Genomic DNA, 19,695 nt, shown 5'->3' with positions numbered 1-19,695 from the left:
TATGTCTTTTGTGGAGAAAACTTAATGCTCCAGTGCTTATATACTTTTCTGTGATTTCTTAGTAGACTTTAAAAAAAAAACAAGTTTACGATTTCAGTAAGACTTTTTTAAGTCATGAACTCGATGAAAGTCAGCTTCGTTCATGACTCGCTCGCTGTCACCTACCTGCGTAAACATCTGCAGAAAAGGCCACTGAATGATGAAACGATTCAAATGATTCGATTCACCTAGATGAATCACAATCTCCAGAACTAGTGGCTAGGAACTAGTTATTGGCCTGATGTTACTCCTCCGGATGATGTTTTGGGAGCACACTTGTAGGGAAACAGCTGCGCTTTGATAATACAGAAGGAAATTTATATCATACGTTAATATTTAATAAAAATGGAGGATCAAGAAATGCAGTTGAAAGTAAAAAGAGGTACCATGGATATATTCTGAGTTTTGATGTCTATTGATTCATGTTTTATAATCGACGACTCAAGTGTACTTGTGTTTACATTATCGTTAACATTTAATTTACAATACTGAATTGATTATTAGACGCCTTATTTAAGCGTGTCAATAGTCTGATTTGAGATGACACATAATTTAATACGAACCTGATGAAGAGATACTGATTATATGTTTTGTTTATTTCTGCTACAGTGACTGATAAATTCACAGAGAGTATGTATGTTTTGGCCAATGAACCGTCGATAGCGCTTTATAGGTTACAAGAGCACGTCAGGAGATCCCTACCAGAGCTCGTGCAACACAAGGTAAGTTACCTTATTTTAATGTGTTTCATTTGTTGCCTAGCCTATATTACAGTAATACAGACAATACATTTGCCTAAACACTGTAATTTGGTTATTTTTAAAGATATTTGCCTGAATGATTAACATTTGACCTGCCATATTAGAATCTCACAGGGTTCACGTAAGAATCTCACTTTACATTAGAAATTATAATAGTAAATTATAAAATTTATTTTTTTTTGCTGGAAAACAATGCCATACTGTGTAATATATTACTGATTTATTATTTCCTGTTACAACAAGCAACTGTTAAAAACCCCATCTTTTCAAAATATCCTACACTTATTAGTTTAACTTAAGCTTTTTAATAGGGTATGTTTGTTATATTATGTTCTATGTTTTGTCATGTTTTATTGTTGTTATTTATTGTCTTATGTTAAATATTATATATTATTGTCTTATATTGTGTTTTAATTTAGCCTATTTGTAGTGCATTGGGTATGATAAAGCACATTATAAATAAAATGTATTAGTATTATTGTAGCAAGCTGACTTAAGTGTTGTACTCATTTATTGTAGACAGACATGCAGGTGTTGTGTATTTATTTTGTTTTATTTTAATGTATTATCTTTGTATTTTTGTAGCACTTTGGGTTTGGGAAACTTGCATAATAAATCAAATGTATTCTAATATTATTTTATTATCAAGTTTACCTAAGTGTTGTAATTATGAATTTGTAGACTGATATGCAGATATGTATTTATTTTGCTTTATCATTGTTATTTATTGTATTTTCTTTTATTTTTGTAGCACTTTGGGTATGAGAAAATTGCATTATAAACAAAAATATATATTTATTGTTATTATATTAGCAAGTTGACTGAAGTGCCGTGATGAATTGTGAATTTGTAGACAGACATGCAGAGTTGGGAGGAGCAAAGTCAAGGAGCAATCTACACTGTTGAATATGCATGCAGGTAAGATATATATATATATATATATATATGATATATAATTTTTCTTTGCTTGTTTGCTTCACTTTTAATTTGCTCACTTTTTCTGTTTTTAAACATACATGTCACTTCAGTGCTGTGAAACCTGCAATTAATCCAAATGATACACCCACACACACTTCAATCACACCACCTTGACTCATGGAAGTCTTTTTCCAAGGTTAGTTTTACTTCATTTTTGTTTGTTTTTTTCTACATCACGCATGCCGTGTTAGTGGTAATTTGATAGTTTATGTACAAAATTTCATAAAAAAACAACAACATTTCATAGTATTTCAGTTTTATTATGACAGAAATGTTAAATACCGATTCAGATCAGCTTCTCCCATAAGTTATTCAATTATGCTATTTTTCTTAACTTTTATAGTTGTATTGTTCTGTTCCAAAATATGTCTTTCTAGTAAAAAAGAGAGCAATTCGCTATCCTACAGCTACACAAATTCTCAAGTATTTCAGTAGTTATTTCACATTTTAACAATTAGTGTGATTTCTAACACCTGTAAGTTGATATTAGGTGTACGAAAAATAAATTTTTACATATTTTCCTTTAAATGTCACATAAATAATTTAAGATGCAATAATCTGATGAAAAAGCAGTACATTGTGAAATATTATTACAATTTTAAATAACTATTTTCTATTTTAATGTATTTTAAAATGTAATTTATTCCTGTGATGCAAAGCTGAATTTGTCTTCAGTGTCACATGATCCTTCAGAAAGCAATTATTTAAACTGTAATAATATTACACAATATTAATGTTTTAAATGTTTTCATCAAATAAATGCAGGCTTACAGAACATAAGACACTTCTTTCAAAAACAAAAACAAAATCTTAATTATTCCACCAGTGTCTATGTGTATATGCTGTATGTATGTGTGTGTATGTATGTATATATATATCACAGAACATGATCTTTACTTAATATCCTAATGATTTTTGGCATAAAAGAAAAATCAATAATTTTGACCCATACAATGTTTTTTTAGCTATTGCTACAAATATACCCCAGCGACTTAATACTGGTTTTGTGGTCCAGGGTCACATATATAAATGACAGTACATATTGTATTATTTAATGCCCATCTTAACATCAAACTAGATGTGATACCATTCATACTAAAGTTGAATCCTTAATCGTGGCTTTTCTAGCAAGTACAGATCTCATCTCGCTGTTGACCCCGTTCCAGGGTTTGGCCTGTGCTTGAAACAGGCCGGACTCTGTCGAAAGTGTCCGGTGTGTCCGTCCACTCCCACCGCCACTGTAGCCATCCTTATCGCTGCAAGGGCCGATAGATGCCCAGTACTGTGAGTTAGGATCGATGTGAGCGGGGTTGATGAAATGGCTGTGCAGGTTGGCTAAACTGTGCTGCCTCTGTGGCTTTTCCACAATGCTTAGGTTCGACGTATGGATTCCAGCGATGCTTTCAGGGTTGCTGTGGTACATGGTGTGGGCATGTTCATTGTGGAAGTGTTTGGCTGTATGTGCGGCCCGTATTAGGGAGTGAATAACAATAAGTAGCAGGACGAGAACACCGGAGGAAAGCACGCACACGCTGGCTATGCCCGTCTCAACTTCAAACATCAATAACATGTAAATAGACATGGCTGTGAGGGGAAAAATTAAATATTTATGTCAAATCACTCCATGCTGTTTCATCTGAATGATGAATATAAACTAATGTACTGTTGTTTTCCACAGGAAAAGAGCTTTGGATCCTGGCATGCTAAAGGATGGAGGGGAAAAGCACAGCTCTGGGATATAAACTGATGAAGATCTGGATAAAACCATATTCACTTGTTGCCACCACTTCATATTAATGATGATTGCTACTCTAAAATATTGAAGCCCATTGTCAAATCCAAGTTACAAAATAAAAAAGGTAATTCTGAGTTTAAAATAAGAAATAAATACACGTAGTGAGATAAATGTCACAATTACGAGTTGCAACTCCAGGAATATATTGCAGTTGCAAGACTTAATGTCACATTATGCAATATAAAGTCACAATTTGCAAGGTTTAAAGTCAAATTGTGAGATGAAAGTCACAGTTGGGAAATATAAAGTTGCAACTGCAAAGAAAATATTGCATTTGCAAGATTTAATGTAACATTGAAGTGATGAAGTTACATTATAAAATTTAAATACACAATTATACAAATGTAATGTCTCAATTAGCAAAACAAAGTTGTAATTGTGAAGTTTAATGTCACACTGCAACATTTAAAGTCACAAATACATAAAGTTGCAACTGCAAGGAAAATATTGGCGTTGCGAGATGTAATATTGCATTGCAAAATAAATTAACATTATGAGAGATAAATTAAAAGTCACAATTGCAAGATATAAAGTCATGATTGCCACTTTTTTCTTTATTCTGAGGCAGAAATGGGCTTCCTTACTAAAAATAAAGTAAATTTTTTGGTATTGACATATTATATTTATAAGCTGCTTTAGGTGTTTTGGTTACAATTTGTTCACATTTTGCACATTAATTCTTCATTTGTTGTAATAAGGTCAATGTAACTGTTCTGTAAATGTGTATATGCTGAACTTAAAGATTAAAGTTTTTAAGTATAATTCATGACATGACTTCCATGTGGTTTTTGTGTAGCACTTACCAGCTAAGTAAACTGAAACTCCAAGGCAAAACAGTCCAATGGTCACATGCCGAACAACCCTGTTATCCAACAAAAACCAGTCGGCCCTAGGATATAAGCAAAAACAGATCATTTCTTGTTGTATGGACGAGTAGCAGGGCCTCAATTTGCAAAACAAATAGACTGATTTCAAAGACCTGCTAGAATGCTGTTCTTTGAATTATTAGACATTTTAAAATGTTCAAACCTGGGTTATATCTGAGAACGTTGTTCTGGAGGTCAATATGAAATTCAAAGTCCATTAAATGTCATTTACCTTTGATATACAGTGTGGCCCCCAAAAATATTTGGATATTTGAGCTATATAGCACTTTCACAGAGCCAACTCTTTTTCTCTATTTTTTGTTTCCCTCAATGACTTTCAATGTTATTTTTAGTTGATGAATAAAGAAATTCTCCTCAGGTTCTCACAGGTGTGATTCATCACATTTACTATATGTTCCAGTAACGTTCAACAACCACAAACTGTCCAAATGATTCTTGTATGAAAGGCTTTACAACTGTTTTATCACTTAAACTCTTTTTGGGGAATGTTTTGCTCGAAAAGTGTGCTTGTATCATTCTTTCAAATTTGGTTTAAGATTCTGTATCTAATTCTATGATAAAGTGTCTACATAAGTGTCTCCATTACCTTTGTGTATCTGGTTCTCCTCGGCATATTTCAGTAGCGAAATAGCTGTGAAGCAAACACACAACAACTGAGCTCAAGTTGAGTGTCAGAGACAAGGCTGAGAGGACCGTGGAAACGGCCATTAACACAGCTGTGATCTCACTCGACCCTAAAGTAGACGAATCCTTTATAACAGCCTGTTGCGTTTGGAGCTGGAAGATCAAAATGACGGACAACACGGACATTATTGCGGACAAAATCCCTAAAAACGCGAGTACCACGAGAGAACGCTGACTGTAGGAATGCGTCATGTCCGACAGTGAATAAATGCCCGATTTACTATGTAAACAAACCGCCAAATCTGCGAAAGTCCATAAAAAATGATGTTTTTCCACTTTTCCTCGATATCTTCCCACTATGTTTTCTATTTGCGGGTTTCTTGACAAGAAAAACAAACGATGCTTGAGAGGCTGCTGTGGAACGCGCGTGCTCTCGTGCCGCTGTTGTTCAGTCAGAGCATGTGATCCACTTTAAATCCCCAGATTAAAAACTTTTTTCATGCAACAATGGAGTTTTTATTTGGATTTATTCACCCAAGCAATGCAGCAGCTTGCTCGTTCTGCACTTATATTTGGCTCTTGAGAACTTTTCGCCAAAGGAATGCACATGCCTATTCATGTTTTGTTGTTCAGTGCATGCAACAGGTGTAGTGCACTAATGTAAGTCTTATTTTTCTTATTATGTATCTTTACAGTTTTTAACTTTTATATTTTAAAAGTTATAGGCTACATTTATTTATTTAGCAGTCATGCAACAATGGAGTTTTTATTTGGATTTATTCACCCAAGCAATGCAGCAGCTTGCTCGTCCTGCACTTATATTTGGCTCTTGAGAACTTTTCCCCAAAGGAATGCACATGCCTATTCATGTTTTGTTGTTCAGTGCATGCAACAGGTGTAGTGCACTAATTTAAGTCTTATTTTTCTTATTATGTATCTTTACAGTTTTTAACTTTTATATTTTAAAAGTTATAGGCTACATTTATTTATTTAGCAGTTACATACAGTTGAGGTCAAAAGTTTACATCCCCCTTTCAGAATCTGCAAAATGTTAATTATTTTACCAAAATAAGAGGGATCATACAAAAGTATGCATTAAGAGCTGGGGGGTGAACACTTTTGAACAGAATGGAGACATTTTTCTTATTTTGCTACTAAATATCATATTTTTCATTTAGTACTACCCAGGGGTGCCGCTAGCAATTTTGGGCCCTATGAAAGAATATGAGGTTGGGCTCCCTACTGCACCAAACATACACTATATTGCCCAAAGTATTGGGAAAAAAAACAATAAAACTCATCGCCAAACACCAATGACTTGTATATATGCCTACAATCATTTTTCCCAATACTTTTGGCAATATAGTGTGCAAGCCAGCCTAGCTATTTCAAAAATCTTTGTCTGCAATTTAATAATATTGACCTATACTTTTGCTATTGCTTTTGGCCATTAGGTATCAGTAACATAATTCATTCAGAACCTGTTTTATGGACATAGACTTTCTGTACCACACTATTCTGCTGACATGGCCAGTCAAGTTCTTCCACACTGACTGAATCAATCTTTTTTTTTAACCTTGCCTTATACGCAGAGGCATTGCTGTGTTAAAATAGAAAATGGTCCTGTTCGAACTATTGGTATAAAATTAGAAGCACACAATTCCCTAGAATAGCATTATATGCTTTTTTTTTTTTTTTACTCCTTTGAGATCGTTTTGACAGACATGTTTATTGTGTATTATTTTCAACGTGTTTATTGCTCAGTTTAGTGTGGCAAACTAATTAAATAATAATTCGCGTGCAGTGTATCTGGTTGCCATGACAACCTCAGGCGCTTCCTGCTGCTGCTCTATGTAATCAGAGTATGAATTTGTAGAGTTTCTATAGCAAAACTAAAATGTGTTCCAAATCGTCCGGCTCGGTTGGCCCCCCTCGAACTCGAAGACATCTCTAATTTGACAGTTTACCATCTGATCTCACTCATGACTCTAGGCTACGTAGGACGGGACGAAACCATGCAGTGAATGGGGGGAAGATAATTTTGCTGGAAATGCAGAAATAAGCCGTGATTTTGTTTTATTTGTAACTCTTTGGTAGATACATTTATAATTTCTATTACATTACTATTACTACTGTTACTACTAATAAAACAGATCTCTGGGGGCCCCAAAAGTGCGTGGGCCCTTAGAATCGTCCTAACTTGATTTGATCCTTCTTATTTTGGTAAAATAATTAACATTTTGCAGATTTTGAAAGTGAAAGTGATGTGACGTGGCCAAGTGACCCATACTCGGAATTAGTGCTCTGCATTTATCCCATCCAAAGTGCACACACACAGCAGTGAACACACACACACCCGGAGCAGTGGGCAGCCATTTATGCTGCGGCGCCCGGGGAGCAGTTGGGGGTTCGGTGCCTTGCTCAAGGGCACCTCAGTCGTGGTATTGAAGGTGGGAGAGAGCGCTGTACATTCACTCCCCCCACCTACAATCCCTGCCGGTACAAGACTCGAACCCCTTTGGGTTACGAGTCCGACTCTCTAACCATTAGGCCACAACTACCCCCCTTCGAAATGTAAACTTTTGACCTCAACTGTATATTCATAAACATCTTAAAGACATCCAATAAACGTCTATTTGACATCTGATAGGAAACGTCCTATAGATGTATCGTCCTATAGAATTGTATCGCTAAGCAACTTACAAACAAGGAACATGAGGAGGCAATAATCTGATAAGTGCTAGCAAAAAAAGTTTCAAACATTGTCCAGAATAGTACAAACTAGACGAAGAAGGGATATACGAATAGTAAAGGAATATTATAGTTTATTAATAGTCATTTATAGTGCATTATTCACCTTATTTTGCATCGCAGAAGATATTTTCTTTGAATGTGCAGTGAGCGGTAAAACTATTTGCCCTGCAAACCAGTGTGTTTATGATTATGATGATGAATTGAAATTACATAATAAGAAATACCAGTTTGCAGCATAAACTGGCTGTTAATACCTGGAAGCGAACAAGACCGGAAGCCTCGCACATTCAAGTTTAAAATGGCGGTTTGTTAACACCTGTAATTGAAAATATGATTTGAGATTTCCCAAATAAAATGTGAAAGACTGAAGTCATTTTAAAATTATGTTGTAGCTATATATAGGCTAATCATAAACAGGCCAATAATAAAAATGTAAACATTAAAAACAACATCATGCAAGGACTTCCTATTTTTATGTGTCTAAAACAATAACTTCATGCTGTAGTATTTCTTATCCTTTAGCTAATAACTTAAGGAATGAGCTTGCTAGAATGCTAAAAATGTTTTTGTTTTGGTGGGTTTGAGTGAAATGGGCCTACTTGCATGACAAGATCATTAAAGCGGTGCATATTTGTAGTGTCATTCACAAAAATATGTATATTAAGACCAGTGTTGGGAAGGTTACTTTGGAAATGACAATTACTTTTATTTTGTAATTAAATTACGTAATTCCGTTACATGTAACTAGTTACTCCCCAACACTGATTAAGACTGATTATTTTGCACAAAAATTAAACTACACAACAAGAAAGATTTATAGATCTGGAGGAATGGACCAGGGTTTGAGAGCACTAAGGTAAGAGACCCGGCGACTGCATTGCCTTTTTTGTGTGTTTTGAAAGTGGTGCAAATAGAGGCAGTAGTTGCTGCCTTTTAAAACTGATAAAGCTTTGCTTCGTTGCCTTAGAGACAAGCATTGCGCTCTGGAGAACTCTTAGTTAAGGCAATGGAAAGCTTTTTGAAAAATAGCCCACATCCAATCACATGTTCTGATCTCTAAGAACTAGTGCTTGATTATAAATTACTCTGAAATATATGACATTCTATACATGCAATATCCTGATGGAAAGGGGAAAGACTATCATCTTCACTCTTCTTTTTGTATGTTACGGGTGCAGAAGCAGTGCTGAAGATATAAAGAGCATCAAGCCTAGGGTAGGCCTTTATCAGGAACATTTTATTTATGAATCTAAATGTTATAAGCATTATATTTAAGCTTATTTACATAAAGGTGAAACGTTGCTTGTTACCTTAACCCTGAATGCGCAGGTGGGGGTTTTTTTTCTCCGAATGGGCTGATGGGAACTCAAGGTCTGCCGCTGTGCTGAACGCGATAAGCCAGACACTAAAAAAACATCGCCTGAAGAATCGCCTAAACATGAATACTGACCAGAGAGACTATTTCTGAATCCGAGAGACTCACCACATGTACAAAAACTTCAGGCCGCTGATATTGTCAAAAGCAGAAGTGAGAAGTTTCAGGGAAAAAAAGTTGACACTTGACGCTTTCCAGACTTTCCTTTATTCGATATGAGACGCAGTTATGTGGAGTAGTAATTATATTAACTGCTATAAATTTATTACACACTTGACTTTACATAAAGGTTCCAGTTAACTTAAAAAGGTTTTACACTCTTAAAAATAAAGGTTTCAAAAGGGAAGAACCATTCTGGGTTCCTCAAAGAAACTTTCAGTGAGCAGCTCTTAAAATAACAATATTTTTCTTAGTATGAAGAACCTTTAAATAATCTAAATCTTTTTTTGACTATAGAGAACCTTTTGTGTAATGAAAAGGTTCCATGGATGTTAAATGCTCTTACACTCTAAAAAATGCTGGGTTAAATACAACCCAGTGCTGGGTTAAATAGGGACAAACCCAGCAATTGGGTTTTTTTGCCCCAGCGGTTGGGTTACTACCCAGAAGGTTGGGTTAAACATTTAACCCACCCGCTGGGTCAAAACAGCCCAATTGCTGGGTTTGTCCCTATTTAACCCAGCACTGGGTTTTATTTAACCCAGCATTTTTTAGAGTGTAATGGAACCATTAACGCCAATAAAGTATTTTTTAGAATTTGAACCTTTACAGTGCACACTTTAGTACAAGAGGAGAACATTTTAATGTTCTAGAAAGAAAAATGTATTCTTTACTTTGATGCATATAATGAAGCTTTGAAGAACTGAGAAATTAATATAGTGATATGACAGATCTGTATAACTATTTAACTTTCTCACCTATTGTGTTTCTGGATCAGAAATCCTATTAGATGTTTGAGTTCGGTTACATTTAATTATATATATATATATTAATTTAATTTAATTTAATTTAATTTAATTTAATTTAATTTAAAAATGCTCCAACCCTAAATTAAATCTTTATTTTCTCCATAAATTATATTGAATAGTCAATATGCCTTTTTAGGCAAGACACAGGCAAAATTGGTCAGTTTGTGATTTTTGGGCTATTTTGCTTTCATAACTTTTGTTACACTTTATCTATTTGCATCTGTGGATTAGAGTTACAACACATATCTTTTAGAGCCATTTTCTCATTTGTTTTCATAGTAAGCCAGAAATCTCCACTTCAGTTCCACTGATTTATATAATATTCTTAAAAATTGGGATATATGTAAAATGTATCTTTTCTGTCTGTTGACAGTATTTGTTTTATTTATGAAGTGATAAAAGAATATAAGAAAACCTTTAATATGTCAACAAAATAAAATGAAAATTTGAACTTGGCTTTAAACAGTGCTTCGTTTTCTCTTCTGGAAATGTATGCAAGTGCATATTTAATTACAAAATTCCTCATATGCCTCATTTAAATGTAACATTTCTGAAAACTTGTCTTAATGTACTGTGATTAATCAACTGGGATGATGTCTGTTAGTTGAAAGTCAAATTTGTACCCTTTTCACCTGTGGTGTCTTGCCTTAAAATCAATGTTTATGTTTGTTCCTTCCAGACTGGAGGGAGCTTCCTGCAGGAGGGACTTTCGGGAGCATGACATGAGGTTGCTGTTTCTTGCATCAGATGACTTGCAGATTAAACTCTCAGAGGGGAACTAACGCCACTGTGTTCATGAGTGAGAGATATTGGTAAACTCTTTATAGCGTGTGAAGTAGATTTCTCTTGTGCATCTCATTGTCACTTTTTAATGGGAAGTAGTCTGTGGGTTCATAAGAGCCTGCTAAGATAAATTACAAAAATGGAAACTCGCTAAAATGACCTCTGAATGAAGCTCTGTGCCCTGTATGAAATTGTGAATATGTTATTATTTTTATAGTGATTTGAATACATATTTTGAGGTGGTTACCCTGTTGTAAAAAAAAAAAAATTTTTTTATAGTGAATAGGAAAAAGTAAAATATATGTATTTCAAATTTTATGCATAGATATTTTAATTTCAATTTTTTTTTCATGGAAATCTATAATGAAAAAAATTGAATTTTCTTGGAATAGTGTAATGAAATGTATACCTATTTTTTGTATGTTGAAAGTTCATATATATATTCATCATTTATTCATCATTTCCCCCTTAAAATATGAAGCAAATTTGACAGTCCAAAAATTAGGGGTCTGTATACTTTATTGAATAATAGCCTATATAAAAGTTATATAGAAGTTTCATAACTTTTTATGGCATTTCTATGAATTGATTTCTGCTTATAATCTTTTATAATGAACAGTATTATAACGTTTTGCTCAAAAAATGTAGCTTTGGACCAGGCTAAAACTCCTGCCAGCACATAACACAGTTATGTTACATTGTAATTAAACAAAATAATACATTTATTATTTGATTATTGTTATATATTAATTAGGCTAGTTCATTCATTCATTAATTCATTCATTTTTAAAGGCTTTTTCAGTTCAGTTTAATATTGGCATGTCTCTATTGCGTTATTAATTTTAATAGGTGAATTAAACTGGTTTAATAGCGTCATCACGTTTTTACAGTGTTTAATGTGCTTAACATAAAAAAACGACAATGTTCTTAATCTTTCTCTTTTCGCTATTCGCTAAATATTTACGTGTATTTAAAGTATCCGAAGGGTTTTCTATTAAGTGAATGACACATAATAAAAGTAATGGCGTCTTTTGCAGCCAATAAAACTCGACAGAGGCGGGTGCAAAACTCTGAAGTAGGCGGCTGCTGCTGGTGGTGTGGACAGGCGCAGATGATTGGCGTCTCTTTCCGCCAATGGGAACGCTGAGGGGGCGTGGTCTTTCCTGCGTGATGCCACTGCTGTGGGAACAGCTGGAGATGATTGGCGTCGTTTTCAGCTAATGGGAACGCCGAAGGGGCGTGGTTTTCTCTGAGCTATGCTGCTACAGTATGAACAGCTGGAGATGCGCTGTTGTCTAAAGAAGCTCGACGATCATCAGATGATGTGAACTCCTCCATTCAGCTGATTCATCTTATTTTGCAGACTGGTGACACTCTTCTGAACGACTCAGCCGACTGGTTAATTGTCAAAACCAGGTAAGATCGTTTTTTTAACAGTATAAAACAGTTTTTTTGGTTGTTTCCCCCCCCCCAGCTATAGTTAAATTAAATGACACATGATCAGTATAGCTGTAACGTAAGTAAATTAATATTAAAATCAAATAAGATATGACCACTTGATGGTTAAAAGATTGAAAGGTTTTGGGTTTAGATTTGGGTTATAAATATATATATATATATAGAGAGAGAGAGAGAGAGAGTATTAACTAATGATTTTTTATATATATATATATATATATATATAGTATTAACTAATGATTATATTATATATATATATGTGTGAGTAGTAGTACTAGTAGTAATACGATTATTTATTATTTATTTAGCAATGCATAAATATAATATATTACAATTAATAATATTTATACATACTACTACTAATAATAATAATATAAAATATTATTAAAAATGCTATAAGCATAAAAATATTATTTAAAAACAAAACAAAAATATTGCAAAATAATATAATAGTTTGATAAATATGTATATACAATTCAAGATTTGAAGCATAGAAAATTAGGCCTTTTGTTCGCTCACTAGTTCTAATCAAGCCACCATCAATGTGTTACCTTGAGAACGTGAGAAACGAATGCATGTTATTTATTACACAAAGTGCTGTTAACGCTTTTTTCTCATCAAGATTTACAGGTTTAGTGCAGATTTACAGTTTCCGTGTTATTTCAAACTGATTATACCAAAGATACCCAATTATATTTATTGAGTTTGCAAATTCTTTATTTATTTATTGTCCAAGTCTGCAAATTTTGCATTCTAAATGTACATTTTTGTAATATACGCACTCCCTGACAATCAAACCCAGCTTTGCGGTTGTATGCTTTGCCACTTAAACAGTTTACAAAGGTCAAAGGGTGAAATCCACCACAAAACACATTTCTGCAATCTTAACAGACCTTCTTACACCAGGATGTAAATTTATACCCCAGGGACAATGTTGCATTTTGCAAAATACAGAAACCATGCATCCAGTTCATATATTGACATTTACCTACCTGATGTGCATTTACTGCACCATAAACAAATGACGTTGTGCCATAATCATTTCGAAAGCATATGTAGCCTTTCTTTTGCTTCTTGAGCTTCTTAGACCGTTTGCTCTTGTCATTTGGTATGCAAATACAAATCTTACTTGCTATTTTTGGCGCACGCAGGTTTCTCATCCCACCGATACACGCACATACCAACCATTAGCTTCAGCCACCAACAGCTGAACTGTCTGTACTCTACAGGTGCCAGTTGCATATGGTTTTGAAACAGTTTGGACGGCCATTAGCAAATTATTATTTGCTCTAGCGTTCTAGAGCTCATGGATTTTCATTCCCCTGCCCAAACAGCTTCGACTAGTCTCGACAGAGGTGTTTGTTGTTGGAGCTCTGATGGTTTTGGCCCCGTGAGGGACCCAGCAATTAGTCCCCTCCGGCCCCAGAGCGAGTGCTGCTCTGCGGGAGCCTGTCAGCGTACCATTGCCACTGCTTGTGTGTATTCTTTTCCACTGTCTGGCCTCTGGGAGAATCTCACAGGAAGCTGAATGTACACCGAGGGCAGACAGGAACCTGAGGTGCACTAGTTGCATTATTACATACTACATCTCTCATTGAATCACTATTTAATTGTGTGCAAGCTATTTAAATTTGTAAAGTAAATTGGTTTTCTTTTTTTAATTTAAATGTATATGATTTTTAGAAAAGGTCCTCCTCTCAAACTAACCATCAGTGGGGCGTAAGTAGATCAATGAAACCGTACAAATGAGATCATACGAATTCCCAAGCAATTCGCCATAAGATTGCCATAAGTGTGTGTGTTTTTTTCTGTCTGTGGAAAAACTAGGTCTTTCGTTCAATAGTTGCATTATTACATACAACATCTTTTACTTTTTTTTTTTAATTTTATGTGCAGTCCAACTGAAATAGTTAAGAAATTACCCTTTTTTCTGTATGTATTAGCTAATTTAAATGAAGTAAGTTGAGCAGCGTAATTTTTGAACATTTAATCACTATTTAATTGTGTGCAAATTATTTGAATTTGTGAAATAAAATTGGTTTCTTGTTTCTTGAAATAATTTCTTTTGGCGTAAATGTAGCATTACTGAAACCCAAGTACTGGATTTTCAGCAAAGGTAGCCTTTTTTAAAACACACACACACACACACACGCACACACACACAAGTGTATATATAATGTATATATTAAAAATAGTGTGCATATATATCATTCAGTCTTGGAACTTGCATTCAGAATTCATAAGTATTCATATGATTTGAGTAAATGACTGGCGGCATTTGTGTTTGTTTATATACTGTGTGTATATATATATATATATATATATATATATATATATATATATTGGATAGATAGATAGATAGATAGATGGATAGATAGTTTTAAGTTTTGTCAAATTGGTGGTGGATTCGAATGAATTTTTTATGATTTAATTAATAGGAAAATATATGATTTTTAGAAATGGTCCACCTCTGAAATTAACTGTCAGTGGGGCGTAAGCAGATCAATGAAAATGTATAAATTCGCAGGCAGTTTGACCTTTTGTTTGCTTGCTATTTCTCATCAAGCCACCATCGGTGTGTTTCAAATGAGATCATATAAATTTGCCACCAATTCGCCAGAACTAAAAAAAAATTGTTATGAATTGCTGAGTGTATTGGGCATGATGTTTCTGTCTGTGGTTGTGTCTACTATAGCATCACCAATCAGTTTGTTGATTAGTCTCCCAAAACCTGACTTAAAGCTCAAAACAACAACAAAACATTGTAATGATGCTTATAGTCGCATTGGTTTGCGAGCAAAGGCATTCACAAATTTGAGGAACTTAGCCCAACACGTTGTTTGGTGATAGTGATCTTGTCACAAATGCTTCTCACTTCCTCGCATTACATTTATATCTCATGACCAACTGCCCGACAGTGATGCAGGCCACCTGTCAAAGCCTTTTAGGTGTGTGTGTCTGTGTATGGAGAATATCATAGCCTACTGGTATTGTCTTTATATGGTTATAATGGCACAAAACAAGGATTCCTCCACTTGTCCGTCTGTGTGCCAAGGGGAGGGTGTGAGGGCAATGGGCACTCATGGATCGTGGGAACAGCATCACTCTCTCCGTAAACCACTGGCTTTGAGATTTTAAAAATAGATGAGGTTACATATGCCTAATATGAGAGAAAAAAGCATAGCTGAAGTCCCGGGGCATTTACATTAGCGGTTAGCCACCATGCTAATTCTATAGCTGCTGTAGTAATATAACAACTATAGTAATATAAACAAATATATTATAACATTTGTTTACGTTTGTCTGTTGCTCGCCAACCACTTTGTTGAAACCACAACTGTTTCTGAGGAACTACATTGTTTGGTGGAAGAATACTGTTTTTATTAATATCATTACACGTTATTTGCCCTGTTTTATTCTGTGAAACCTTACTACGTATATGGAATAACCGTTTTATAAAAGCAAAAAGCCCCGTGAAGCCGTGGTTTACAGTGAATTTATAACAGCTAAGGGGCGTTGTTAAAAACCCCCTTAGCTGTTATAAATTCACTGTAAACCACGGCTACACGGGGCTTATTGCTTTTATAAAATGGTTATTCCATATACGTAGTAAGGTTTCTTGGGGCTTATTGCTTTAATATATACAGTATAATACACTTTACTATAGTATGGTTCAAAAACACTATAGTATTTATATAAAGTACTATAGTACTGAAAGATGGGATTGATAGCTAATACATTAGCAAAGCCAAATATATGATTGTATTTCACTGATTTATGGCCTGATATTACTGGCCTATGTGAAAATTGTAAGTCAAATTAAGCTATAAGCTTAGCGCACATACCAGAGGTCTTGATTTTTGCCGTTTTTGCAATGAATTGTGGTTATTATCAACATCAGATAAGCATCATTCTTGTTTAGAAACTTGAAGATATTTTCTACTGAAGGTTTTTTGCTTTCTATGTCAGCTACTAGAATCTCAATGCAGTTTAATGCAGCAAACAGCTTAGCAGATTCTAGCTACAATGCCGTAACTTAGCAAAATGTTAGCTACTAGCAATTTAGCTTAAAAATAGTCATTCTAGTGTTACTTCACTATCAAATGTGCATGAAAATAGCAAAGCAGATGTGCTGAGTGGAGAATTTTAATGTTATTTGAAGCCAAAAATAAAATGAAGTGTTAGCTTTAGCTACTAGCATTTTACTAGGCGACAGTGACTGATGTCCCTCAACCAGGAAACTTTACATAACCCCCCTAAGATCAACTGTTGGTGTCCGTTTCGCTCATGGGAGAACAGGGGGTGGACAGGAACTTCATCGAAACGCACTATTATTCTAAGTTGTAACGCTAATGCTAACTTTACCTTTAAATGGAGATGACATATTTTTAACCCGTGCCCTGTGGAAATGCTCATGTTTGTGTTGGGATAACCCAGACTGCGGGGGTGTTAGCCTGTGCGCCCGGATTAACTTTATTCCCTACTGACCCTCTGGAGGGTATAAGTAGGCTACACAAACGGCTGGTAGTTGGTATTGGCTGAACACATCGCACATGAGCAGTTCCCACTATATTTACAAAAGCAATACATATACTGATGTTACTGCAGCAATATGACTGGCAATGAATTGTGAACTGTTGTGCACATATATTTCATTATATATATAGCAATATATAATATGTATATTTTATTATATTATTTTATATATTAAATGTTATTTGTTATTTATAATATTATTTTTTTATTTTATATTATGCTGTAAAAAGTGTAAACAAATAAAAATGACACACATTCTACTACTAAATGTAATTTTTCCTTCTGTCCTGCTCATTTAGGAAAAACCCGCTCCGAAAACAAAGCATCATGGGGCGGAAGAAAATACAGATCTCTCGGATTCTTGACCAGCGAAATCGACAGGTTTGTACTTGTTTAATTTCATGCTGTTAAAATACATGAAATGACATCCGAACATATTTTGTTTCTATAATATAGACTTTTTTTTTTGTTTGTTTGAAACTGAATATTTAGTAGGAAATAATGTAAGGCGAGTTTGATTTTAGCAATTAGGATTTGATTGGTGGATGTTATCCTGTATTATTATCAGTGACCTTTTTTTATTTCACCCACACGGAAACAATATTTAAAACAATATTTAATTTTGATCAATATGTTTTGGTAACACTTTAGTATAGGGACCCATTCTCACTATTAACTAGTTGCTTATTAGCATGCCTATTATTAACATATTGTCTGTTTATTAGTACTTATAAAGCACATATACTGTGCTTTCTGTTCCCAATACCTAAACTTAACAACTACCTTACTAACTATTAATAAGCAGCAAATTAGGAGTTTATTGAGGCAAAGTCATAGTTAATGGGTTATTAATAGTGAGAATTGGACCTTAAAATAAACTGTGACTGATTTTTTTAATGTACAACATTATGAAAACAACTTTTTTCAGCTGCACTGATCAGTTTTGCATAATAAAACCAAGGACGTTTCCATTGATTTTGATTTCATGTTGTATATTAATCTATATATATCTTTATTGTTCATATATCTGACAAAAGAATGGGGCTTGCTTACTTTTAGACCATCAGGGACTAAATTATGTAATGTTTTCACACCTTCGCCATTCTCACACAAAAATCAACGGTAGATGGTAGACTTTTGCTCTACATCAGAATGTGATATTTTAATCCAGGGCAAAAGACCTCGAGGTGTGAAACATGGGCTTTGCTAAGGGGCGAAGACAACGTATGTCCAAAAAAAGACTCCAAAACGATACACAGCGTGAGAAGTCAAACCATTATAGCTTTGTGGCATCTATCAGAAGTTTCTGTAACAATAGTCCTGTGGTTTGTTCTCTTCTTCAAGGTGACATTTACCAAGCGCAAATTTGGTCTGATGAAAAAGGCCTACGAGCTGAGCGTGTTGTGCGACTGCGAGATCGCTCTTATCATCTTCAACAGCACTAACCGTCTTTTCCAGTACGCCAGCACCGATATGGACAAAGTGCTGTTAAAGTACACCGAATACAGCGAACCTCACGAGAGCCGCACAAACACTGACATACTGGAGGTACATACCAAATCCCTTCTGAAGTGTGTTCATTATTAGTATGTTACCAAATCAGATGAGCTACCGCTACGGTTTTACTGTGCTTGATATAATTGTAACATAACCAAAGTCCCACAACTAGTTTGTAATTGCAAATGAATCTGGAGATGTTTTGCCCTGAACATCATATAGATATGCCTGTATATTTAGAAAAAAAAAGACCATTATGCTTTATTTTGCATTATGTTTTCATTCAATAATTATATTATTTATAAATTATTTTATTTGAATGAAGTAGTTTTATTCAGCAAATGATGCTTTAAATTGATCAGAAGTGACAGTAAAGACATTTGAAAGGTCACAAAGTTTTCTGTTTCAAAGTAAATGCTGTTCTTTTGAACTTTCTATTCATCAAAGTGTTCTGGAAATAATCTGCACATTTTGCACAAAAATATTAAGCAGCATAACTGTTTTCAACATTGATAATAATAATAATAAAAGCATCAAATCAGCATATTAGAATGATTTCTGAAGGATCATGTGGCACTGAAGACTGCAGTAATGATGCTTTTGCATCACAGAAATAAATTACATTTTAAAATATATTTTTAAAATGGAAAACACTTATTCAAAATTGTAAAAATATTTCATAATATTCCTTTTTTTTACTATATTTTGATCAAATAAATGCAACCCTTGGTGAGCATAAGAGACTTCTTTCTCTCTCTCTTTATATATGTGTATATATATATATAGGCTATATACCGTGTGTGTGTATATACAGTATGTATATATATATATATATATATATATATATACACACACTACCGGTCAAAAGTTTTGGATCAGAATGATCTTATGCTCGATTCTTATGCTCATCAAGGCTGCATTTATTTGGTCAAAAATACAGGAAGAAATGTAATATTGTGGAATATTATTATGATGTAAAATAAAATGTTTCTATTTTAATATACATTAAAATGTAATTTATTCCTGTGATGTAAAGCTGAATTTTCAGCATCATTACTCCAGTCTTCAGTGTCACATGATCCTTCAGAAATCATTCTAATATGCTGATTTATTATCAGTACTGGAAACTGTTGTGCTGCTTTATATTTTTTTGGAACCTGTGATACTTTTTTCCCAGGATTCTTTGATTAATTAAAAAGTTAAAAAGAAGAGCATTTATTTAAAATATAATTTTTTTCTA

At 34.2% G+C, this 19,695-nt stretch overlaps 2 protein-coding genes across 4 annotated transcripts in view; one reads left to right on the top strand and one right to left on the bottom strand.

Moving 5' to 3' along the window:
* Window positions 1–2,794: 2,794 nt before the first annotated feature.
* On the bottom strand, window positions 2,795–5,607 carry tmem221 (transmembrane protein 221). Its single transcript, XM_016485175.1, has 3 exons — window positions 5,047–5,607; window positions 4,377–4,462; window positions 2,795–3,362 (listed from the first exon to the last, which is right to left on the bottom strand). The coding sequence occupies exons 1-3, from the start codon at window positions 5,334–5,336 to the stop codon at window positions 2,869–2,871; spliced, it is 870 nt and encodes a 289-aa protein (XP_016340661.1). The 5' UTR covers window positions 5,337–5,607; the 3' UTR covers window positions 2,795–2,868.
* A 6,656-nt stretch (window positions 5,608–12,263) lies between these two features.
* The window catches only part of LOC107687723 (myocyte-specific enhancer factor 2B-like), a 19,234-nt gene continuing 11,802 nt past the window's right edge, over window positions 12,264–19,695 (top strand). For 2 of the 3 annotated variants that reach the window (XM_016485174.1, XM_016485172.1), the window contains exons 1-3: window positions 12,264–12,380; window positions 17,258–17,339; window positions 18,303–18,506. In XM_016485174.1, the coding sequence (XP_016340660.1) occupies window positions 17,286–17,339; window positions 18,303–18,506 (258 nt within the window). In that variant the 5' untranslated portion in view covers window positions 12,264–12,380; window positions 17,258–17,285. Of the gene's footprint in view, window positions 12,381–15,496; window positions 15,535–17,257; window positions 17,340–18,302; window positions 18,507–19,695 lie in introns of those variants that run through there. The other variant, XM_016485173.1, reaches the window with a different exon arrangement.

Source organism: Sinocyclocheilus anshuiensis, unplaced genomic scaffold, assembly GCF_001515605.1.
Source record: "Sinocyclocheilus anshuiensis isolate Anshui unplaced genomic scaffold, SAMN03320099.WGS_v1.1 scaffold305, whole genome shotgun sequence".
Taxonomy (NCBI): domain Eukaryota; kingdom Metazoa; phylum Chordata; class Actinopteri; order Cypriniformes; family Cyprinidae; genus Sinocyclocheilus; species Sinocyclocheilus anshuiensis.
The sequence above is the reverse complement of the archived record's forward strand: the minus strand, read 5'-3'. Positions and strand labels throughout refer to the sequence as shown.

Bases quoted from the DNA above. Each gene is read 5' to 3' on its own strand.
- tmem221 (XM_016485175.1), bottom strand. From the start codon at position 5,336: ATGACGCATTCCTACAGTCAGCGTTCTCTCGTGGTACTCGCGTTTTTA. The intron at 4,463-5,046 runs GTAATGGAGACA...CTTATATCCTAG, and splicing joins GGAGAACCAGATACACAAAG to GGCCGACTGGTTTTTGTTGG. The intron at 3,363-4,376 runs GTAAGTGCTACA...TTCCCCTCACAG, and splicing joins AGTTTCAGTTTACTTAGCTG to CCATGTCTATTTACATGTTA.